This window comes from Podarcis liolepis, assembly GCF_965112155.1.
Source record: "Podarcis liolepis genome assembly, chromosome: 12".
NCBI lineage: Eukaryota > Metazoa > Chordata > Lepidosauria > Squamata > Lacertidae > Podarcis > Podarcis liolepis.
Genome location: NC_139563.1, coordinates 49,873,340 through 49,899,634, shown reverse-complemented (window position 1 = coordinate 49,899,634; position 26,295 = coordinate 49,873,340). Strand labels below are relative to the sequence as shown.

The 26,295-nt window shown below is 41.5% G+C and overlaps 1 protein-coding gene across 8 annotated transcripts in view; it reads left to right on the top strand.

Moving 5' to 3' along the window:
* Nucleotides 1–26,295, top strand: part of MYRIP (myosin VIIA and Rab interacting protein) — a 150,414-nt gene that overhangs the window by 10,537 nt on the left and 113,582 nt on the right. For all 8 annotated transcript variants that reach the window (XM_083467953.1, XM_083467948.1, XM_083467949.1 and 5 more), the window contains exon 2: nucleotides 9,383–9,533. In XM_083467953.1, coding sequence (XP_083324079.1) covers nucleotides 9,424–9,533 — 110 coding nt within the window. In that variant the 5' untranslated portion in view covers nucleotides 9,383–9,423. The remainder of the gene's footprint in view (nucleotides 1–9,382; nucleotides 9,534–26,295) is intronic.

Sequence of the window (26,295 nt, the reverse complement as noted above, 5' to 3'; positions counted from 1 at the left end):
TCCTACATATAAATTCTGCTCATTTGCTATTGCAGACCTTGGCTACCTCCCAAGGTAACCTTTTCACCAGAAAGCTACTCTGCATTGATCTCAGCTTATAAAAATTCTTGTTCCAGCCTGGTTGGTTCTTGACCATGCCTCTCTCTGTGCTGTCCTCAGAAACCGGATCTGGATCTAACTCTTGATTGACTGTCAACTTCTCCTAAACAGTTAGCAGATCATGCTAGAACACTGTCTTGTTCAACCCCCTGCTAAATTAAAGCATGTTTTCTTTTAGACAGTTAAGCGAGAGAATGGATGGGACTGAGACTAATGTTGTGCTACTGCCAGCCTGGTGTTTGTTGCACATGCAGGCACTGCGATGTTGAGCATCACTGTACACCCCACATTCCAAACGGCATCATTGCAGTCAATTTCAGGGACAGCTTTAATATGCAAATCATGAAGAAATATTACCTTTGAATATCTGCAGAGGGATTCATTACTACTTGGAATTTGTTCTTTCCATGTGGGACTTTAAAATGGCCTTTCAAATCCAGACTACTTCTCTACTCTGGGAACTGATTCCTTAGTACTAAACCATAGACCCACCTTCTATTTGTTGGCAAAAGAACTATCTTTAGTATTTGGGGAACCTCTGGAGCAAAGGCAAACACAAAAATAAATGTATTAAATTGCTTCAGCAGAATAACTATTTTTAAAAAAGAATAAATAAAAGATGTGAACCAAAGGAGCTAAAATAGTATATTATGGACTCAGCTATACAGCTGCAAATAAAACCTTTTAAATGTTCTGTACAGTGCATTATACAAATGTGGCACTAGATGATGACAGCTATGCAAAATTCAATGTCTTTTTCAAAACGCTTTTTAAAAGCATTTTCACAGCGTTTTTTATATGTGTGTAGATTCCACCTATGTCTCAGGTTTTATTATTCTTTGAAAATTTCAGCAACAAGAGTAATATTTAGTCTTCATTTGGCACTCTCTCAAGTGCTCAAAGCTTATAATAGCTGGTAAGCAATCTTTTTACTGTAGGCGGAAGGTGAAGCTAAGAGACAGCAACTTGTCCAAAGCTGCCCAGGGGTTTATAGCTGAAAACAGTATTATAAGAATAATTTATCATTAGGGTATGCAGACTAGGGACTTCTGAGGGCATAGCTGCTGCTGCTCTTAGCTGCTGCATAGCATCACCTGTCTCTAATCCCTATTTTAAAAGGGACAAATCTGTGCTTATACTTAGGCTGCTGTTCTGTACACATTTACTTGGGCTAAGTATCAGTAAACAAGTGAGGTTTTGCTGCATAAGATCAGGTCACGATTCTGCACACAGTTGCCATCATGTGAGTCCTGTTAATGTAAGCAGAGAATACAGATGGGTAATGAATAGTAAATGTCATTATTTAACAGGTGGGATATAAACCAAGACACCCTATAATTAGCCATCAGGATCAATTTTAGTTATCAAAAAAGTAATGTTGACAGGCCTTGATCTACTGTCTCTTTAAGAACGATTTGTTCACCTGTTCCTATGGCACCTGAAAGGTTGTGTTAGAAATATAAAGATGATTTCCCCAAAACCATGAGCAGTCCCAATAAAAATACAACCTGAAGTGTGTTTTCTCCTTAGAAAGAAGCTCTGAAACAATTTTGAGAGTCTATTTGTTCTGCTAATGTTAACTCTTCTGTGATTCCCCAGACCTGAACAAAGGTATGCACCCTCCTGAGTTGCTCTAGAGATAAGCCAGAATAAATCCAGATTCCAAACTGGTTTGAGGACATGCTCAAAAGGGCAAAGAAATATTGCTTAAACTAAGCAGGTCTAAGTCTGGTTGGGTCGCCTTGTAGTTACACAATGAAATAAAGGCAAGCTATGAATGTCAGGGTTCAACAAATAAACTTGCTTGTGTTGACTCCACTTTCATGCCCATGGCCCACTCTTTGCTTGTGGTGAATGGGATGGCTGATTTATCATTGCCAAAAGCAGAAAGTGAAGTTTTGCAAGCTAACTCCAGGTTTATGTGGTTTATGAATTGGATAACTGGTTTCCCTTGAGAAGGCAAATGCTATGAAAACAGTTGTCACGAGTAGTGTAAGGAACTTGTCTGAAATTGACATCAGTTCTAAACTGGTGGTTTTCCAGCATATATTGAAATGCCGGTTCCATGCTGATTGGTTTGCTTAACAGCCTTTACTGTAGAACTCTTATGTGCTGCAAGAGATCCTGGGCTGCACGTTAAGGTCAGGTAGGATCCTGCTGGTCTTACTACTTCTCTGTTTGAGCTATGATTTAACCCTAGAACCCAGTCATCCCTCTCCTGTGTCTCTACACTGCTGGAGAAGGTCAGCAAAGTTGGAAAAAATGTGAAGTTTCAATCCAGGTTAATTCTCTGGGTCCATCTTTCTGTACAGAACTACATCAGGGATTTAAAGGGAAGGTACAAATAGTTTTTGATAGCGTCGGCATAATTTTGGAGGAATTCAAAATGCAACTGCTTCTGCAAGTTAAAAAAATATCTTTGTGCAAATAATAGGTTTTTAGAACAGTTGTTTGATAACGTTGTCCAACTGTTAAAAAAAAAGTGGTATGGTATGGTTAGCTGATCTCTATAATAAAGAAAATGATGTTGTGTTAATAAGGAACAATATGCTATTTGTTGCTCTCTTTTGCAGGCAGTTCTAAGTGAAAGCACTGTCTCGTGTTTATTTCATGTGACCATTTCAACAGGCACTGTTTCATTCATGTGGCTGCTTAGTTAGATACTGCACATTTTTCTGTCTTGACTGCTAACACTATCAGCTTGTTTTCTTGGATAATTATACTCTTTTGAAAGTTCAGGTCTTAAGGAAAGAATTACAACATTTTCCTGAATTTTGCGTGCCACATATTGCTGATAAAATAATGTGAAGCTATTTACCCAATAATTTTATTCATAGCACTTTTCTTAGACTGCACATAAAGGTATGCAATCTTTGTAATAATAAAACTATATGTTGCTTGCGTCTAGCCTCTAAAACAATCCCTGAAATTCGATCAATTGCTAAAATTACTTAGAACTGTTCCTGCCAATCCACTGGTAGTAAATCTAAACAAAGAGTGGCATACGTTTTGGGGGATGGGGAAGCAACAACTGGCATGGATTTCTCAGGACCATCAGTGCTTTTGCAGCATAGTTCATATATCACCAGCAGTTACTTTGCTAGATTGTTTAGAATGAACAGAAATCGTTATGAAGATCACCAAAGCTCCCACCCTATGTGAATTGCAGGTGTTGGATGCATCCAGTTGAACTCAATTTTTGTTTGTTTAGTTGTTTAGTCGTGTCCGACTCTTCGTGACCCCATGGACCAGAGCAGGCCAGGCACTTCTGTCCTCCACTGCCTCCCGCAGTTTGATCAAACTCATGCTGGTAGCTTCAAGAACACCATCCAACCATCTCATTCTCTGTCGTCCCCTTCTCCTTGTGCCCTCCATCTTTCCCAACATCAGGGTCTTTTCCAGGGAGTCTTCTCTTCTCATGAGGTGGCCAAAGTATTGGAGCCTCAGCTTCAGGATCTGTCCTTCCAGTGAGCGCTCAGGGCTGATTTCCTTAAGAATGGAGAGGTTTGATCTTCTTGCAGTCCATGGGACTCTCAAGAGTCTCCTCCAGCACCATAATTCAAAAGCATCAATTCTTCGGCGATCAGCCTTCTTTATGGTCCAGCTCTCACTTCCATACATCACTACTGGGAAAACCATGGCTTTTACTATACGGACCTTTGAACTCAATTTAGTACACACCAAATCAATGAATGTCAATTTTTTAAAAAAAATACATATGAATGTGTATCAATATTTCGGGGCACTGGGCAGGTGCTCCAAGGATTGCCAACTCCCCCTGTGATTGTCAACTGTTTTTGCATTGTGGACATTATATCATTAGGTTCTGGGTTCCAATTCTAGTACAGTGGTACCTCGGGTTACAGACACTTCAGGTTACAGACTCCACTAACTCAGAAATAGTACCTCGGGTTAAGAACTTTGCTTCAGGATGAGAACAGAAATTGCGCGCTGGCGGCACAGCGGCAGCGGGAGGCCCCATTAACTAAAGTGGTACCTCAGGTTAAGAACAGTTTCAGGTTAGGGACGGCCCTCTGGAGCGAATTAAGTTCCTGACCCAAGGTACCACTGTACTGTGAAGCTCTAATTCAACCCTTCATAGACGTAAGGAACAATTACTTGGTATTTCTTAAAGGGCTTATTCATTTAAGGGCTGAACTGGAATGAGAGGAAGTGTGGGTGGCCTCATGGTCAACCTGGCAAGAGCAGATAACAGTACTTCCTTTACAAGATGTCTTAATCTTATTGAAAATACGTTGACTTCCTTCAATTATAAATTTGCTTTGACTGAAATTCAGTATCAACTGTACTCATCATATTTATGGGGTGTTGCCTTAGCTCCAGTAGCTCAGACTTCTGTTCTGTGTCATAGCCATTAATGGCAATCCTGATGATCTGACTTTCCCCAAGTCCATGTATTGATCATCAACTCTTTACTGGCCAAATACTGCACCAGCAGCAGGTTGTTTTGGTAAAGCTTAATGACTATTTGCAGTTGCAAAGTTGTTCCGTGCTGTTCCGAAACCCCTGAGTCAATTACCTGTTTTTAATGTGTCTCTTCCAGTAAATTTGCCATTGCAAAACCTGGGAAACATTCTGCAGAATTAAGTCACAATGGTTTTGAAGCAGAATTAATACCTGTAAACTGTTTTGACATATTGGAATCAAAGTCTAGAAAAGTACATACACCTGTTGTTTTCTGCAAAACTACACTACATTTTATTGTGTTGGCAGATCATGATCTTCTGCAGTGTTCCCCAACCTGATGCTCTCCAGATGTTTTGGCCTGAGCCTGAAACATCTGGAGGGCACCAGATAGGGGAAGTCTTGCCTTGTGGGTGGAGTCCAATGTGAGTTATTCAAGTGCAGCAGCAATAGTAAAGTGGTAGTATTAAGGTAGGAACTGCCTGTTGTCTCTGTGAAGCCATAATGGGCGTATTGGGACAAGTGATTTTTAACTTAGTCAGAAATGATTCAGAGCTAAGGGTGAGCAGAGAAGATAGTCAGATTTGCAAATGACACTAAATCATTCAGGATAGTAAAAACTAAAAGGATTGCAGAAAGCTCCAAAAGAATCTCTCTTGCCTGGGTGAATGAGCATTAACATTTACTTCAACGTAAGTATGTGCAAAGTCAGGGCATTCCACCCCCCCAGCTGGAACTCGCTGGGACTCAGTTCCGGCACCTCTCAGGTGGGTGCCATTGCCATTATAAGAGAACAAGGGAGGTGTTCATGGTGAGTTCTGGCACCTCTTTTTCTAGAAAAATAGCACTGTTAAAGTGATGCTTATTGGGGCAAACAAATCACATATAGGATGATGAGGGCTGAACTAGTGGCAGACTGACCAGGAAATGGATCTTGTAGTCATAGTGGATCTCAGTGAAAACATTAACCCAGTGTGTTGCAGCTGTGAAAAAGATAGATTCCTTTGGGGTTCAGAAATAAAACTGCCATTAGCATAATGCCTTATGGTGCAGTCATACTTAGAATACCACGTACAGTTCTGATTACTGCATCCCAATGAGTATATTGTGGAGCTGGAAAAGGTGCAGAAAAGGGCATGTCTAGATTAAAGTTCTGGAGAGTGTTCCTTTAGAGCTTCACTTCAGGAACTGGAGTTGTAGGAGCAAAGCAGCCAGATTAAAAGATTTCAAGAGAATTTAAGGGGCAAAGCAGTTACCCAGATTCCATTTCCTTCAGTTACTGGCAGCTAGCAGTGTTTTATAATATTTGAGTTTATCTGCAAACAAACAATTGTTTTACAAATATATAGGTAGAGCATAGGTGGTGGAGGCACAGCTTGGAAGAGCAGGCAGCTGAATCCAGTGTCTCACATCAGATCTCCAGAGAGAGGCAGCTCCCTATTAAAATCTTACTGTCCTCCAAATGCTGAGGTCCTGCTTCTGGGCTCCCAATAGGCATTTTGTTGGTCACCGTGAGAACAGGAAGCTGAATTAGGCATGCCTTTGTTCTGCTCCAACTGGGCTCTTCTTATGTTTCCTTTTAAGTCTTTCCTCCCAAGCCATAATTGCCCTTAATTATTATTGACTCTTCCAGTGGCAGAGTTACCAAGACATATATTTTGTTAGGGAAGCTACGCAGACCCTCCTAAGTGTCCCTATTTTCCAGGGACAGTCCTGAATTTACAGAAGCTGTCCCAGTTTCTGATTTGATCCTTTTTCTTAGGATGTCCCTAATTTCATTGGAGGCATAATGTGACACCCCCCCCCCGAGCCAAGGAGATAAGTAACTATACAACCTTTAGAAGACATCTGAAGGCAGCCCTGTATGTTGTTGTTGTTTAGTCATGTCTGACTCTTCGTGACCCCATAGACCAGAGCATGCCAGGCACTCCTGTCTTCCACTGCCTCCCGCAGTTTGGTCAAACTCATGCTGGTAGCTTTGAGAACACTGTCCAACCATCTCGTCCTCTGTCGTCCCCTTCTCCTTGTCTTTCCCAACATCAGGGTCTTTTCCAGGGAGTCTTCTCTTCTCATGAGGTGGCCAAAGTATTGGAGCCTCAGCTTCAGGATCTGTCCTTCCAGTGAGCACTCAGGGCTGATTTCCTTAAGAATGGATCTGTTTGATCTTCTTGTAGTCCATGGGACTCTCAAGAGTCTCCTCCAGCACCATAATTCAAAAGCAACAATTCTTCGGCGATCAGCCTTCTTTATGGTCCAGCTCTCACTTCCATACATCACTACAGGGAAAACTGTATAGGGAGGTTTTTTAATATTTAATGTTTTATTATATTTTTATATATGCTGGAAGCTGCTCAGTGTGGCTGGGGCAACTCAGTCAGATGAGTGGGGTATAAATACAGTACTACTACTGTTAAATAGGGTATGGTTGCAGGTACATGGCCAGTAAGCTAGGAGACTTTTGAAAAAGATGACTCACTTATTCTCCCATATCCTAGCCCAGTGGTTCCCAATTAGCTGCAGATCCCCCGTTTTTCAAAAGCCAAACTTCTGAAAATTTTGATACCACTGTGGTAGTTTTTGTTATGTGAATGGTGCCACAGACCCCCTGGGTGGGTTACACAGACCCCCAATTGGGAACCACTGTCCTAGCCTATTACCGGTAGCCATTTACCTCACATGATCAGCTCTGCATCTCATTATCTTCTGACCCATAAGCAACTGCATCAGTCCTGGTCTGGCCTTGCAGTCCTGGTCTGGCCTTGAGCCGAAGCTGAATAATGTTCATGGAACTTAAATGATGATGGCTGGCAGAACTGTTGACCTAGGTGGACCAGATTATCTGGTCGCTCCCATTTTCACCAGCTAAAGTTAGTGTTTGCTTAATGTGTCTGTTCTTTTGTTTTCATGCTTTTTTGTGTGTAGATCTGATTCACAACAGTGGAACACTGTATTGCCTGTAATATTGAAATCCAGCCCCCCCCCCCCCCCGCTAGTTCACTCATGGTGCCTTCTTCTGTTGGCTATGTACATAAATTAATAGCCAGTACTGTGGGGAAAATAAAAATGGGAACTGGGAATTTGGTTTGGTTTTCCCTAGAGTAATTAAACAACTCATGCTCATTTCCGTGTGTGTGTGTGCATTTTTACTGGAGTTGTGTATGTTGTTCATTAGTTCTAGCTTTATGGACAGGCTTATTATTGGATTGCCTTGAGGATCAAAGGCTAAGGCAGCACTACTCAAAGTGCTTGAGCAGTCTCAGTTTCTTGTTCAGAATTAAGTAGCTTTGATTACTTCTGTCCTCCAAATCTTGCATGTAATAACTTGCATTTGGCATCTAGAATCTGATTGTAAGGAAATTTCAAAGCCACTTTCCGAATGTAGCATTTCCTGTTTACTAACAGCAAACTCATTCTTTTGAGTGTGGATCTCTTCATAGTTGAAACAGGTCCATCCACCTGCAAGGCGGAGGTCTCAGTAGGCTTGGAGGAACCCCCAAACCGTGCATTTGTTACACTTTAAAACTGCCCTTCATCTCAAAGGATTCAAGGTGGTATACAAATATTCAATAAAACACAACATGCGTAAGTATTTAAACCACATGCCCATAACGAAATAATAATTTCCAACAAAATATATAAGGTTTGCAGCTGGGAGATTTTTTTTTAAAGGATTCCCCCCCCCCCCCAAAAAATGAAGACTGAGCATGCTTAGTGAATACAGACTGCTGATTGAGTTGGGTGGTAGTACAGTGGTACCTCGGGTTACTTGCGCTTCAGGTTACAGACTCTGCTAACCCAGAAATAGTACCTCAGGTTAAGAACTTGGCTTCAGGATGAGAACAGAAATCGTGCTCCGGCGGCATGGCAGCAGCAGGAGGCTCCATTAGCTAAAGTGGTGCTTCAGGTTAAGAACAGTTTCAGGTTAAGAACGGACCTCCGGAACGAATTAAGTACTTAACCTGAGGTACCACTGTACAGTATAACTGAATATCTTGGGAAATGGTTGCCTATAATCCTGAACATAATCCTGACATACTAGTTTTCTATGTGAAGGTTTTTTGTTTTTGTTTTAGAGGGAGAGAGGAGCATTAGACTTTTTGAACTATAACATTTCAGAAACAGATTCAGCAGGGCAGTTCTAGACTCAGCCAGAACTCGGTTTCACAGTTAAAGTGGATTGGGAGCTTTTGCACAGCAAACCCTTTAGGCGAAAAGATTGGACTTTTTAGGATAAGCAGAATGGCAGGAAAATGCACTGGAAAGTGACGGATAACACTCAATGCAATGCCATCTAAGCTCTGCAAAAAAACAAGATGAATGCTCAATAAACAGGTTGTATGGAAGGGACCTTGGTGAGAACAAAAGAGGTTTAAAAAATATTGTCTTTGCCATACATTTTGCTCCCCACCCCCATGCTGGCACACACTTCAAACTACTTTTTGCTCTTGGTATGAAAAAGGACAGTTATCTGTACCTTTTTACCCCACACCATGGGGAGAAAAGCAACTTGAAGGGGTAAGAAAACAAAACTGCAGAGAAAAGATGAGCATCTACCTGCCATTGCCATGCAAACTTCTCTAAATTGCAGCTCCCTGAAACTGCTTTGAGGTACATTTTGTTTTGTTGATCAATCTGGTGAATATTTTCCTTGAGCTGGAAGTTGACATGCAGTTTGACTCGTAAGAACTGTAGGCCTGAGATGTACATTGATTCTACATATATAAAAAAGATTCACCCTCTTGTGAATTATACCAGTTTTTAAATGAGTATTCTTTTTTAATTTTTAGGAGCTCAACTGGAGACCTGTAGTGAGTTTTTAGTTTTTACATTCTTTATTTTGTTTCCTTTTGTGGTTTAGGTTCCTTTCGTTAATTGATTGCATTGAAGATAGAACTAACCATGGGGAGGAAGCTAGACTTGTCTGGCTTGACTGATGATGAAGCGGAGCATGTCTTGCAGGTGGTCCAGCGAGATTTCACCCTCCGCAAGAAAGAAGAAGATAGACTGAGGTAAGACCCGTGAAAGTGGAACATGTAAGCATTTAGATAAGAAAACTGTTGAGTGGTATACATTTTGCACCATCTGTAATCTGAATTCATTATATTTTGATGTGATTGAATTAAGAATCCAACACTTCTGTTTTACAAAACTTAAGCAATTTTTTCGTGGCAGGCGAGAATTCTACCACTGAACCACCAATGCAATTTTTTAGTGGAAGGTGAGACTGACTTGGGGCACCTTGCTCTAGTTGGGGGAGGGAGGAGGGCAAGGTACTTGCTAGAGAAATCTCTCTGTAACTTGTTTGCATAATGTCTCATTAAGAGTATGGAGGTATATACTTGCTTGAGATGTGGCCAAGGCTGTGCATTCTGGTCAAGGTGTGGAAGATATTTGGTAGGCACCTGATACTTAGATTGGGCTATTCTGGATTCCTCTGATTCCTTGTAATAGTACCGTGCTCATTGCCAGAGGCGGAGCTAGTTGCTCCGGCACCCGGAGCGGCGCACAGGCTGCGCACCTGGGGGCGGGGCTAGCCACCCATGGGGATGGGGCTAGCTGCCCGCGGGGAGCATCCCAGGGGGCGGCACGCCAAGGTCACCCCCCCTCAGGGATGACACCCAGGGCGGACTGCACCCCCTGCACCCCTGTTCCTCTGCCAGTGCTTATTGCTCAGAGCTGAGACAAAGGGCAAGAGTTCCAGAGAACCGAGGTTACAAATGCCCTGGCCTGTTATAACTATTTTGCTTCAGATAGTTATTTAAGCATAAAGTAATAAGTGAAATGATAGCCGATGAAGAAAAATAAGGCAGGAAACCATAAGTTAAGCTATCTTCTCTATTAGTGGCTGTTAATACTCCTCATTCGCTGTGGATTTCTACCAACCACCTAGCCTACCATTCATGTTCACTGAAAATTAAATTATAGTTACTTAATCAGAATTCATCATTTTTTTGTCCAGATGTGGAAGTCCACCTGAGAGATGAGAGCACTAAAACCATACCACCTTAATCTAAAACTCAGTAATTGCCATGCCATTGCTACATACTTTATGCAAGACTATTGCAACACTATCCATCTCCGTGTTAGAGATTGGCAATGAGCAACATTTCATGTATTTCATTTGGTCGGTGGTTTAGAGCTGTGTTGAAAGAGCAAACCGTACTGTTGTCGTAACTGAAATTCCTTTGGTTCTTTTCTGCCAGTAGCACGTGAAAATGTAGCTAATAACTCGGTTGAACTCTGTGATAGGGCAATATTTCTAAAGCTTGTTTCTCAAATATGTTGCAAGGTCAGCTTTGGAGTGTTTTGATGAGCTGTCAACAGATTTGGAATATATTAAAACATGTGTTATGTTAATTAATGCAACATTTGAGTTTGGAACTTTAGATGTCACCGATGACATGAATTACTCCCACATGCCTCCTATATAATACTAGTTTATATTCAACCTACAGTAAGAAGCTGAAAGTGTTTCCTTTAAGCACTCCTTCTAGAGAAGGGGTGGGAATATTCCCATGGCTTTGTGTTTACCAAGTGACTCATTTCTGTGTCCATACATAAGACGCTTAATACACAGAGGTGAGCTCAAAGAAGCTATGAAAAAATGGACCTGGAACTGTTGTTTTGTACTTCCATTTGATGACAACAAGTTAGAATGATGGGCACCTTAACAACTTCACATTGGATGGCAGGATGTGGCAGCTGCTGATTACAATTGAGAGTAATTGCAGTTTTCATCATAATTCAGTGCCTAATCGTATGCCAAAGAATAAGTGATGCACCTAGAAACAAGTCTGACATTATTTCATAGCAGTTCTGGCCCCACTTTTCATCACAACAGTAGTTCTTGGTTCTGGTTCTCACTGAATGGTGGGCTTGCGTCTGGCTTCTCCCACTTCAGACTGGGCAGGGGGAGCTCTCACAACTGAATTATACTCCCCACACACAAAAAAGGTATGCTAGAAAATCGGCAAGCCAGGAAGAAGCATTCTTTGATTACAGTTGAAAAATTTGAATAGGTTTTTCCAAGGTTGGCCTCTAGAGGTTATCAGATGAATCTGTTGGCGCTTTGAAGTTTATGGTAAGGCTATTTCATTGCTGTTGTTTACTGCAATATAAAATATAAATATTTCAACACTGTTGTTCTCCATCTTGAATACTGTATCAGATGTCCATTAAATATTTCTGGAATTTCAATTTTATTTCCACTATGCGCAGCAGAATTCCAGGTACCGTATTTTTCGCTCTATAACACGCACCAGACCATAACACGCACGTAGTTTTTAGAGGAGGAAAGCAAGAAAAAAAATATTCTAAACAAAATAGTGGATATATGATTTTTGTGTTTCATGCTGTGGCCACAGACATGTGATCTGACAGTGAGTTTGGAGTAGCCCAATGCAAAAATCCTGAGGATCCATGTGGATCCATGCTTTGTAACCACAGAGGAGGGAAGGAAGGGGAACCATGGATCCTCTGCTCACGACTGCAGCAGATACCCCCCCCCCACCCGCAGGCATTCGCTCCATAACACGCACAGACATTTCCCCTTACTTTCTAGGAGGGAAAAAGTGAGTGTTATGGTGCAAAAAATACGGTATATTGTGGAACATTGATTTGTATTGATCATTCAGATTATAGAATCAAAGATAATTGTAGAGTTGTAAGAGACCCTGGGGGTCATCTAGTCCAACCTACTGCCATTTCTGGGTGGGCTCAAACCAGCAACCTTCTGGTTACCAGCTAGATGCACTGACCCGCTGTGCCATCTGCTCCTGTATAGTATCTACATTATAATCTTATATCTGTGTTCCTGGTTCTTGAGAAAGGTGGGTTCCTGACTACAGGGGGAAATAGTTGAAAAACAGAAAAAAAGGTAAAGAACAGAAAAGGGGTGAATTGGAAGCAGGCAGTAGGTAGCGGGAGACTATTCTATTATTTCACTTATTGGAACATTGTGCATTCAGTACCAATATAGTATTCTGTCAGAAGAAACCACAAAAAATCCCATAAAGGCTGAATAAAAACCACATGTTTCTACATGCCCAGAACATCAGGTTGTGTAAACTAATACAATGTTTGCACAAAACATTTTGAAGTTTGTTCTAAGATCTCTTGAGTTAACCTGGTTTAAGTTTGTAGGTCAACACCCTATCCGCTAGACAAATTAATAATTATTGTTTAGCTCACAGGATGTGGCATACTATGAGATAATGAGTAGCTGGAATGTAAAATCAATATTTAATTATGGATATCTTGTGTATTCAGAAGCTGGGCCTGATAGCCTTATAGAAGGAGTATTATTCATTTTCCTAGGCTGGTAACACGAATGAGATTATGTAAGATAAGTTTACTTGACTTACGCATTGGAGACCTTTGATATAGCATTTTGGAAACAGGATTCCGGGCCAGATGGACCAGGTTCCATTAAAGTTCCTATGTTCCATTTATTTCAGTGGGACTTGTTTCCGAAAAACAAAGGAAGAATCATGCGTTGGATTGTAGCCCCTCTCTAACATGGTTTTATTTCTGTGTTTTATGAAGGTCAGGGATATTGTTTGGAGGAGTTTGTTGAGTGCGGTTGTTGCCTTTTTTCTTTTGTATCTTTATTTTAGATTTTGTTGTGATTTATGTGGAAATTTTTCGGTTTGGTTTATATATGTATATACAATTAAAAATGTTTAATTTATTGCTTATGACCACTTTTGTTACATTGTAGTGATGCATTTGTTCATGTTGCAAGCTGCCTTGAGTGTGCTTTGAACTGTGGAAAGGCAGCATACAAATAAGATTATTCACATGCATCCTTTAAATAAATAAAATAAATGTTATGCATTAGAGGGCTACAATTGCCTTCGCATTGCCTTCTTTACCATCACAATTTTTCTTGCCTCCTCAGGCCTCTTCCTTCTGGTGGCCTAACTCCCCAACTAATCATCCTGCCATAGCTCTCCCTTGGCTTGCTGCCTTTGAAGGCACTGGCCTCCTCCTCTCATAAACTGGGTTGCAATTTTTTTGTTGCCTACAAGATGTTCCAGATCAAGAAGGGTCAAACCAGATTAGCACAGGACTTAAATGTTTTAAGGAAATGTAGGGCTGCATCAAGGGATTGTTTCTGTTTATGATGCACATTGTGTTCCCATTTAGCATTTTTATGTTGTGAACCTCCCTGTGATTTTTGGATTAAGGGCAATATACAAATTTAATAAATAAGGAGCCTGGAAGACGTGGCAAGACAACCTTGTATTACATTTGTTTCTGGTGACTGATGAGAGCTGCCGCCTTCCTAGTTTCTATAGCAATAAGGAGCTAATCTCGAAGAGGAAGGAAAACCTTTACGAACAAAAATTATGGAAATTCTCATTAATGCTTTTACAGAGCTTTTATTAACATCGCAATCTCCAGGCAGATCTGCATAGGGCAGCTGCAGCTAGGCCTAATTTTGTTTGGATGCTTGTTCTAGTCTATAGTGCTCAATAGCAGGTCTGAACAAAAAGGCTCCAGCAATGGTGCTCTGATTTTTGGAGCTCCAAATCCCATTATATCCTGTATTGATGCTTTACTTTTCCACTCTGGCAAATGCTCTTAGCAGGCCAAATTTATGTCTTTGACACGATGCAGCTACATTTCCTTATGCACTGATGCCTATGCTATAACTGGGGTCCATAGACTAGGTATCCAAACAGAAACACTCATCAAATCTGTAAACAAACTTCTGAATTGTTTACATTCTTTATCTTACGAAGAAGCAGAATTATTGAAGACCTATAGCAATCAGCTATATGACATACACTTTTCAGTGAGACAAGCTCCAAAAATTTAAAATGCTGTTTTCCGTTTCTAACTTCCCTCCGAAAATCCTCAGTGTTAAATGTTAAGCATTAGACGCATTATTATTGACCCATTTTCTCTGAACCTCCCCTCCTACTGGGGATGCATGACAAGGAGGATCTTATGCAAGAAAAATGTGTTCAGCCCATTTTTCACTCCTATACATTATTGATTGTTGTATAATAAAAAATGGACATTCCACAAAACAGGATGAATATTTGAAAAAAAAATCCAGTATAGTAGAAGACAGCACATCATCATCATCATCATTATATTTATTTTAAAAATAATTTTTTTATTTCATAAGCTGGGCTGCTGCAACAAGGAAGGTGGAGAGGAGGAAAAACCAGGAGGGAGGATACTATAGGCTTGGCCCTTGAATAAACTGAGCTAGCAAGTGTTCAGAGGCAACCTGCTCCTCTGTTCTAAGTGTAAGATGGAAGAACAGATTATAAGGTAGTACTATCTATCTACCGTATTTTTCGACCTATAGGATGCACTTTTCCCCCTCCAAAAATGAAGGGGAAATGTGTGTGCGTCCTATGGGGCGAATGCAGGCTTTTGCTGAAGCCTGGAGAGCGAGAGGGGTCGGTGCGCACTGACCCCTCTCACTCTCCAGGCTTCAGGAAGCTATCCGCAAGTCTTGCAAGCCCGGAGGGATGTCCCGCGGGCTCGCAAGGCTTGTGGGCAGCAGCCTGCAGCCCCACAAGCTTGGGGGATAGTGGGGTGGCGGAGCGCCGCCACCCCGCTATTCCCCGACCTGATCTGGAGGCTGACGGGGGGGAGAAGCAAGCTTGCTTCTCCCCCCGCCAGCCCCACAAACTTGGGGGACAGCGGGGCAAGCTGTCCCTGAAGGCAGAAGAGGGAGATGGAGCGCTCCGTCTCCCTCTTCTAGCTTGGGGATGGTTGTGCAAAGCCTCTGCAGGGCAGCGCAGTGCGCTGCCCCACAGAGGCTAGAGAGGCTGTCCCTGAAGGCAGAAGAGGGAGATGGAGCGCTCCATCTCCCTCTTCTAGCTTGGGGATGGCTGCGCAAACCTGGGGGGGAAATAAAAAATTTCCCCCTTGATTTCCCCCCCCCCAAAAAAAACTAGGTGCGTCCTATGGGCTGGTGCGTCCTATAGGGCGAAAAATACGGTATCTATCTATCTATCTATCTATCTATCTATCTATCTATCTATCATCTATCCTGTCTTGCACATGACTTAAAGCCCCAGCGCTGTTTTCTCTTTAAATATGTTAAGCACTGACTGCATCTCCATTGTCAGAAAACAGCTACATTTTTAAAACATACCTTCTGCTTTGCTTCTTACAATGGTTTACATCTGATTTTCGTATCCTCTTTCCTTCCAGAAAATTTTCCAGAAATGGCTCGCGCCCCCGCGTTTTTTTGGTCTGTGTAATCTTCCTTCATCCTCCACGCTCCAATTTAGTTAGATCCTTGTGCCAAGATTCACCAGAGTTCAAACCATGAGTCCGTTTTCAAAAGCAGGATGGAATCCTGGGATGTATCACATAGTAGTGGGTACCACTGGATATTTGTCTGGTTGAATTCAATAGGACTTACGTGTGGGTCAACACTGTTAGGATTGTGCTGTGGGGCCATGAAGGGAGACAAATGGTATGCACAATGAACAAGAGCATATTTTCCATTTCTTCTCCACAGAGTCTATCAGAAATTGTAATCCTCTGTCTGACATCACAATCAGGTGTCCCTTTCTGATAAATGAAGAACTCTGTCTTCTTAATGCAGTTACTTTCATTGGGAGAGCATTCTGCACATGCTTATAATGATTCTTTTATTTATTTCTGCTTAATAATTATTTTCTATAGATGCACTAATTGACCTTAGGCTAGCCGCTGATTGCAATGCCACAGTGTCCCCCCCCCCCCAGTTTTAAAATAGGACATATATCCTCAGAATGCATAAACTGGTCCACACACGATGTTATGCAAAACCATGGCTTAGTGGAAATGCATGAGTGTGAGGATTCCAAGGTTGTGGTTTGTGGCATGTGGTTTGCCTCACTCCAGACAAACCATGGATTGCAAACCCCCAACCAAACCTTGCTTACGGCTTGTACTCGCAGCTACAGTTGTGCTGGTAGAGATGCTTTGGGCTGTTTACTTTCATAGAGGTTAAGTTCAGTAAAGCTTAAGTTGTGTAGAACTGATATTTCTGCTTTTCTGCAACAAGTTCCAGTATGAAAGATACATGAATCAGGTTTGAGACAATAGCTGGACCTTGTTGTGGTTTAGTCGTTTAGTCGTGTCCGACTCTTCGTGACCCCATGGACCAGAGCACGCCAGGCACTCCTGTCTTCCACTGCCTCCCGCAGTTTGGTCAGGCTCATGTTTGTAGCTTCGAGAACACTGTCCAACCAGCTGGACCTAGACTAAACTAAAAAAGTTATTGTACTGCTGTTTCCTAAGATCCCATGATCAAAGAATTCCAGGGTGTTTCAGCTTCCATGATTTCTCTTTCCTGACCGTAGATAATACCACTGCTGTTTATCCTGGGGTGAAATGAAATGAGTCAGAAATTCCTAATCTTGCCAAATAAGGTTGTTCCCCATCTCCTGTGAAAAGTACTTTATGTAAGATGTCTGAAACTGAGAAATAAGATCTCTAAGAGACCCTGCATATTCTGAGAAGAGAAGCTAAGAAAACTGCCAATGGTGAACATATACAACTTCTGTGTGAGCTTGATAATTTCATGAATGTTGTGCTTGGCTGTAATAACCTTTGTCCCCATGTTTTAAATGCCTAGTTTTCAGTCTGCAAAGCGTTCTTGATCCGTTATAATTAGTTGTTTCCCCCCAAATCTTTCTTAAATCATAATACCCAAAGCATGAGATATTACTTAGTATAAGACCTAAAGAAACCAATTGAATGAGTTTTCCAGTTTACAATATCACATTTGCATAGAATTCTCTGGATAGTTCTTCTAGCTCCAAAACTCTAGAAAATTGAATGACTGTAGTCTTTTCTTTTTTCTTTTTAATCAACTTCACATATAGAAAAGGGCAATACGGAAATGGCATATACTTCATGGGTTTTCTCCTCTGACACAGTTGTTCCTTTTACAGCAAACCTATTAAAAGGAACATAAGGATTCATGCATATCTGTATGTATAGCACATCTCTAAATGCTAGCTATTATTTGATATGTTGCACCAAACATGGTGGTGTTCGGAAGCACTGGGTTCTGGAGGTAAATTCTATTTAATTGCACGACAATGAAACAAAACAAAACAAAACAAAACAGCCGTTAGAACCAGCATGTTTTTGGTTCCAAGAAAACAAAATTATTTCAGTCACTGTCTCTTGAGCCAAATATTATTACATTGCCCTCATATAAACAAACCTACCATTTTGCTCCTTCCTCTTCTGTAATTTTAAATTAGATTAAGCAACATTAGATGAAGAACAACACATTTTAAATGTGTAAATTAATTTATTTTTGAGTTAGTGCTGTTAATCAGAATGTTATAAAACACTTAACAGAATAAAGCATTAAGTTCTCTCTTCATTGACCATGTCTGGATGTTTGTATCTCAGCTTAATATTTACATCTACCTCACTTGGGCAAATCAGTATTTCTCAGCCTATCCTAATTCACAGGGCTCTTATGAAGCAAAATCTGAAAATCATGGAGGAAGGGTAGGAATGGGATAACTTTCAAAGGGGTCTTGAGCAGCTGCTTCAGTACATAATGGGACAATATCTCCCCCACCCCACCCCAATTTCCTTCACCCATTGCTGAGCAGAGGAGAAACATTATCACTGCACAACACCAAGTTGCAATGGGGGAGATTTATTTTTGTTTGTGAGAATGTCTCCCAAGTGATGAAATAAGTTAGTGGAGTCCCAGGGGGAATGTGTGATTGCCACAGACAGCAGCAGACTCATCAGAACGATGCTGTCAAGCCCCCTGGGTAATTTTAATGCAAGAGTTTGGCGAGATTTTGATCTGTGGCCTATGACTATTTGGAAGAAGAAGAGGAGTTTGGATTTGATATCCCGCTTTATCACTACCCGAAGGAATCTCAAAGCGGCTAACATTCTCCTTTCCCTTCCTCCCCCACAACAAACACTTTGTGAGGTGAGTGGGGCTGAGAGACTTCAAAGAAGTGTGACTTGCCCAAGGTCACCCAGCAGCTGCATGTGGAGGAGCGGAGACGCGAACCCGGTTCACCAGATTACAAGTCTACCGCTCTTAACCACTATACCACACTAGCTCTCAGGGAAAGAAGGAACTGGCAACAGCAACCAGAACGGAATCTTACTTTTGACTATATATGCAGTGCACAACCTTGTTATTGCCAACACACTCTTTCAACAAAATAAATAAATTAAAAACATAATGGAGACACCCTCAGTTGAACCACTGGCACCTGTTAAAGGTAAAGGTAAAGGGACCCCTGACCATTAGGTCCATTCGTGACCGACTCTGGGGTTGCGGTGCTCATCTCGCTTTATTGGCCAAAGGATCCAGCGTACAGCTTCCGGGTCATGTTGCCAGCATGGCGAACCAGAGCAGTGCACGGAAACGCCGTTTACCTTCCCGCCGGAGTGGTACCTATTTATCTACTTGCACTTTGACGTGCTTTTGAACTGCTAGGCACCTCTTAGACTATGTAATTGTCCTAGCTGAAGATCGCCGTGATGTGCTCCTTACCAGAGTTATGACGAGTGCCAACGACTGCTGAACAGATCACCGATTAATATGTTCCACGATGGCTGTCAAGATTATACCTAAACACACGCTTCAAGGATGAGTCTAAACACACGCTAAGGATGAGCTTCAAAGAAGAACCAGAGAACTAAAGAATACCTAGTGGATAAGAAAGCTCAAGAGATCCAGCACTTAGCCAACACTCATGATGCAAAGAATTTATTTAAAGTCACAAAGACCATCTATGGGCCAATAAATCATGGCATACGCCCCCTATGCCTAAACAGATGGCACCACACTTCTGAAACATAAAGAAGCTATTGCATTGTGCTGGGAAGAACATTACCAGCATCTCCTTAACCACAACTCTCCCGTAGCTGCTGAGGTCCTCTCATAAATTCTGCAAAAACAAATTAGAAATGAGCTTGCAGTACCTCCAAATCCGGGACAGTTGTGTACAGGAACTTACAAGAACAAGCAGTAAGAACATATAAGAAAAGAAGAAATGTATTAATATTGGAATTATCCTCATAGGTTATACACCGTACATATGAACCGTATATGTTGCATATACTGGGCTAGACCTTTACGATAGGAAATAACCAGTAAAATTTTCACAGTTATTATCATTCAGCCTGTTGCGCTTTGTGTATGGTGTACTGAAAGAAGCATAGATCACCAGTGTCGAAGCAATGATTTTTCAACATCAACTTTGTTGGACTGGTCATGTTATTCAGATACCTGATTATCGTCTTCCAAAGCAAGTAATCTATTCCAAACTTAAAAATGGGAAGTGTAATGCTGGTGGTCAATAAAAGAGGTTTAAAGACTCTCTCAAGGCAAATCTAAAAAAATGTTGTATAAACACTGACAGTTGGGAAACACTGGCCTGCAAGTGCTCCAGTTGGAGAACAGGCTTTCCCAAAAGTGTCATGGGCTTTGAAGATGCTCAAACTGAGGACAAAAGGGAGAAACATGCTAAGAGGAAGGCATGTTTGGCAAACACCATGATCAACTCCTGCCCGGAAACCTATGTTCCCACTGTAGAAGGATGTGTGGATCCAGAATTGGCCTCCACAGCCACCTACAGAAACACTGTTAAGACTGTGTTCATGGAAGACAATCTTACTTGGCTACAAGTGATCGCCAAAGAAGAAGAAATCTTGAGGTTTCTTGAGGAAATCTTGAGAAGCAGCTTGAGGTTGTCTTAAAATCCCTGTTCTTTCTTTGCTTCAAACAAAACCAAATGTTTTCATCTCCTTTTGTTTTCAGAGGCCAAAGAAAATGATGAAAGCAGGATGAGTGGAGGCAAGGACAAGTGCAGGGCAGAGAAGGCAGTGCATTAATATGTGAAATAGGGCAGAAGAAATAAAAAGAATAGAACTCTGGATGGCCCCTGAAAAAAAGGGAACAGCTGGACTATGACAGAAAGAAGGGATGGTGAAAACCAAGGGCAATAAGGAATGCTGATGATGTACAGATATAATTCTGACCAGATATGGCACGACACCCTACACAGCACCTCCTGATTCAGATATAGCTGTGTGTCATTAACTTACTGATTATACCATGCTCCAAATCCCAGTGGTTTCGTATAGCTGTAGGAAACAGAATGGACTTTTATAGGACCCCACAGTTCAAAAGCCATGGGATTGAGGAACAGCCCCCTAGTGCTGCTTTCTGGCAATGACCCTGTAGGTAGGAGCAGAGCATTATCTCCCTCCCACCCCAGAGTCCTTCCAGAAGGGCACTATGGCCAATGCTTAGTGCAGTCAGATATAATTTCCACCTTGGGCCCTTCACCTTGGGCCTATATTTGCCTGGACTGGCATTCTGAAACTTGCTTCTCCCGGCTGCACATCACACCCTAGCTCCCATTCTCTGACTCCAGATTGGAGCCAAGCACAGCTTCATTGGCCTGGAAGATCTGGGCCTGTTAGCATAAATATTTTATCTGTTTATTCCAAGTCATTTGGCAAGACTGCGGCATTCAATTCCTAATATCAGCTGTTTAAAATTGTTTAATGGCAATCAGCAAAACACGCACATGCTGCTCTTCCAGGGGACAGGAGAAGGAAACAACTGTGCACAATTCTGTTTTATTTAGTTCTGTTCATAAACGAATGCAACTATTGGCCTGATTCAGCAGGCTCTTATGTACTTTTCCATTGCCCTCTGAAGTGAGGCGCCTTCTGTACTCATTTTGCCCCCACATGTGTGATTTTGCACGAGTAGAAAGCCTGAAGGTGGGGCTTTAAAAATCGCTTACTTAACCTAATGTGTAATATGTCAATAAGTATCAAGGACATCTGGCAAGACCCCTTTCCGTCTGTGTTCATAGAATCATAGAATCATAGAATCATAGAGTTGGAAGAGACCACAAGGGCCATCGAGTCCAACCCCCTGCCAAGCAGGAAACACCATCAGAGCACTCCTGACATATGGTTGTCAAGCCTCTGCTTAAAGACCTCCAAAGTAGGAGACTCCACCAAAGCCTTTGCTTAAAGACCTCCAAAGTAGGAGACTGTGTTACGTGAAAAGCTTTCAGCTTAAAATTCCAGAAGCAACCCATGTACCCCTTCCTACCTGTAGCACACCTGCTTCACCATTAAGCTATATCTTATTTGTAAAATAAGTTCAGGGACTCCTGGTATCCCTGAACTGTTTGAATGTTCTATGAGTCTGCTGGTTCCAGTACCCTGTGGTTTTTCCATGGTGTCTTCAGTGTTTCAAATAGTGGACAATATAAGTTTAGGTGTAAAGAAACCCTGTTCAGAACATTGGCATTATTTCGCTTTTCCCATACTTTTATGCAATAGAGGCGCTGTGGTCTAAACCACTGAGCCTAGAGCTTGCCAATCGGAAGGTCAATGTTTCGAATCTCTGCAATGGGATGAGCTCCTGTTGTTCAGTCCCCACTTCTGCCAACCTAGCAGTTCGAAAGCACGTCAAAGTGCAAGTAGATAAATAAGTACCGCTCCGGCAGGAAGGTAAACGGCATTTCCATGTGCTGCTCCGGTTCGCCAGAAGCGGCTTAGTCATGCTGGCCACATGACCTGGAAGCTGTACGCCAGCTCCCTCGGCCTATAAAGCGAGATGAGCGCGCAACCCCAGAGTTGTCTACAACTGAACCTAATGGTCAGGTTTACCTTTACCTTTACCTTTGGTTGTCCTTTTCAGTGTTTCCCTCTCAATTTATCTTTGTTTAGAACTATATTTTTCTAGGGCTGAAAGCATTAATCAGATTAATTTCTAGATTAATCAAACCAGTTTATATCAGATCAAAAATGTTGCTTTTAATTGGATTTTTAATTGGATTTAATGAGCATTGTTTCCCCATGGATGGATGTGTAGCAATGATGGAATTACTATAAATTATCTGTGACAGACACTCCTCCTCACCCCATGGTTGAACCAATTTGAACACTCCTTGGAAAGGGATTTGCGCTCCCCCCCCCCATTTATTATCAACACTGCCTAGCCATTTTAATGATACTTTTTATTGCTGTTTTAAAAGTTACCGTCTGGTTATATAGCTCCCTTTCTCACAGTCGGAGAGCAGATGTACCCTTTAAAAAGAAACAGGCTGAACATGTCAAGGTGATACCCACAGTGCAGCTATTGATCTACTGAAAAACTACACTCACATTTGTGCTGGCACAATATATTGTGAGCAGGAGTGAGAAGTGGGAAATTGATTTGCATTTTACTAAGTGATGTCACCAAGGCTCTTTGTTTGCAGGTCCTGTGTTCTTTAACTTGGCAGATTGGCCTTCTTTAGTGCCTCCTATTAAATCTTAAAGTTTTGGAGGCATTTCCTCTGGAATCGCCCTCAGTATTTATAGCTTATCTGGAACTGAAATTAAACTTCTTGGGATATGACAGTATGGCATTATTTGTCCCAGACGATAACCTCTAAGATTCCAAGGTAAAGTTAACATTTCCATGGACAACTTCTATCCTCTAGTAGTAAATTAGGAAATGAGTACAAATGTACTTTTTTTTTTACCTGCAAGTGAAAAACAGTACTCTGACAAATTCAGTATGCAGTATACAGATAGTGAGCATTTTAAAAATAGTTTGACAAGTGTCAAGCTGTCTGTTGGGATTAGGATCTGCTCCCCTCCCGCTTTGATGCAAGCTAGGAACATATTTTTTTAAAATAAAGAAATAAACCCAATGGTTTTGGCGTCAATCCCATGTTGCAAAGAAAACAAAGAGTAGACTGTGCATCTGATTCCTATATTCACTGAAGTTATAAACTGTTTTATATACAGAGGCTCACCTGTATATAAAATTGTAAATTCCAGTTCTTTTCTCTGTCTTGAAGTTTAAATATTTTGTAATTTAAACAAACATAAAGAGAATTACTTGGCTGATGCTTGTTGAACCTCAACAACCTCAAAATTCCTGTTTATTTTTAATCTCATTTTCTTTTAGGACAGTAACATTGTTGCCTGCTGTTGATGATGGTACTTCTGGGTCTTTTGCTGTCACTTGGGGCTCAGGGGTCTCAGTGGCGTGGAGTGCCTTCCATCACCTTCCTTCCTTCCTTCCTTCCTTCCTTCCTTCCTTTTTTTCTCTAGCTTCTGTTGTCTGTGCTCTGGTAACCTCTAAGCTAGATTACTGCAATGCATTATACACAGGACTGCCTCTAAAGATAGTTCAGAAACTTCAGCTGGTGCAGAAATCAGTGGCCAGGTTGTTCATCAGGGCAAGAAAGTTCAAGCATATTACACCGATCCAGGTCCGACTGCACTGGCTACAATTAGTTTCCGGGCCCAATTCAAAGTGCTGGTTTTGACCTATGAAGCCTTAAATGGCTCAGGACCTCAACGCCTCTCTCCATATGAACCTACCCGAATCCTGAAATCATCATCTGAGGCCCTTATTCATGTGCTTCTTTGTACTTTTGTCCTTCCGGGCTCTGGTGCTTTTATGCTTTACATTTTTTATTCTTTATTTTACTTCTTTTTGTCATGTTTGCACTTTTTAACAAAATCAGTAAAATATTAAATGTTAAATATACATTATCAGATATTATACTGGTTGATCTCCCATAATTCTTCTCTAGCTCACCTCCCTGAGCACCTCCGTAGGATCTTGGCCAAGTCCTGATTGGCACTGCTTTAAGCTGTCACAATCAGCTGTTGCAACCTGTTTTTAAAGTTTTTGTATCTTTAACATATATAGATTTCAGCCATGTCTTACAAACTTGATGCAAACAGAGCAAAACGAAACACCGGAGTGACATGCCCACAAACTGATTTTTTTTCAAGTAATGAAGTTCTTGCCCTGTTTTCAGTTCATAAATTCTTTTGTGACTTGGCAACATGTTCTGTCTGTGCCCAAAGGATTTCCTCTTTCCTGACTTGCAGCTCTAAAAGAAAAAGGGCCCTTCCATTGTTTTGTATTTGTTTGTTCTAAAACATAGCAAACAGGCAAAAAAGCTTGCAAGAGAACATATACAGAACACTGATATAATTCAATGTGTGTGTGTGTGTGTGTGTGTGCTGTGGTGGATGGGGTGGGGGTGTCCAAAATATGGACCTGATCAAGTCTCCTTTCATCAGCCTTTCTCCCCTCTTGCAGCTTTCCATGATCCTTTTTTTTGTAGTTGCCTCAGGGATTTGAGTTAGCACTGGTCCCTTCTCCCTGTATCACTTTTATCATTGGGAGATCAGTGCCGTGGGTATTATTAGGGGGTGTCCCAGAGTGACCAAGGTCTTTTGCTCAGGCGCTTGTTATTTTGCCTCTTCCCCATTGTTTTTTTTTTTTTTGCAGGATGGCTGGGCACACTATAATGCATAGTGCTGGTATCTCAGGTGGACCCTACACACACATTAAAAAACGCTGTGAAAATGCTTTATTTTAAAACGTTTTGAAAAAATGCATTGACTTTTGCATAGCTCACTTTTGCCCTCTAATGTCACATTTGTATATTGCACTTTACAACACATGTAAAACATTTTATTTGTATCTGATTCCCCAGTCACCCAACATCTTAATTTGCTTTCCAGTTTCAACACAGATAGTGCTGACTTGTGGTTGCTGGATATTGTGTGAGGATATCATTGACTGGTGACGGGAGTGATGCATGCAGTCGCTGGGTGAGGAAGATGTATGGGGCGAGGGAGAGAGAGGTGGGGGTTACATTAGATGGTGGAGCAAGGCTTGTTTTAGTGTACATAAGCAGCATCTCTTGCCAAAAGATTATGGGTGGGGTGGAGGGACCAATCCACATATCCCAAACATCCTCTTGGCAAACCATAGCCCAGAATAGGTCTTAACAGTAAGAGCCAGCACTTGTTTTTCTCCTCTGAAAGTTGACCTAAATATGCATCATGATATATCAGTGCAGCACATGCAAATTTATGCCATTGCCCTGTGCCCTAGTCTTTTAAGTACATAGCTTTGGCCCTGGTGAGTGCCTTATGAGAATACATGACAAGTGAGCCATTCTCTTCCATTAGTAATAACAGATATTTTCTAGTAAATAATCAAGCTGATTTAGCTATTGTACTAGTACAGAACCTGCAGTCTTCTAGATGAAGTTGGACTACATCTCCTATCATTCCTGTATGGGGGTGATGGGAGTTGGAGTCCAACAACATCTGGAAGGCCACAATTTCGCCCCCGGGGAAGGGCAAAAGGCAGGCAGGAGGGTCTTCCCCCAGAAACTCACTTCTGTTGTGCTAGCTTCAGCATTGGGGGTGGGGAGAAACAGAAGAAATTGTTTTTGTCTATATGAAAATGGAAATCTGAACCCAAGGTAGCGTTTCCCCCCTTCCCAAGCAGGTCTCTATTGCTACATTCACTTTTATTTCATCTCTCCTGTGGCTTGATGTGCAGCTGAAACTGTTTCAACAGCTCCGTTGACAAAGTGAGCCAGGAAGTACAGTCTATTTGTCTGAGTGCGCTGTTTTTGCCAAACTGACAGAAGTGAATAAAAATCATATTTGTCATTAAGTTAGTAGCTATGAGTCTGAGTACACGTTCACATGGAGCTAAGCTACTATATAGGATTCTTCTTACAGACGCCCATTTTTTTTAACTGAAAAAGTGGTGCTTCCTGGATGTGTGACATCCTAATATATATTATTCATAAGGACTATATTGGTTTTCTTAAAAGATAATTGTCTTTAGACAGGAAAGTAAGACTTCTCCATTTATCACGGAAGCGTTTTAAGGATTTTGGAACCATCCTTCTTACTATAGACATGAATAAAATACTGTTGGTGGCATGACCTCTCAGTTGCTTCAAT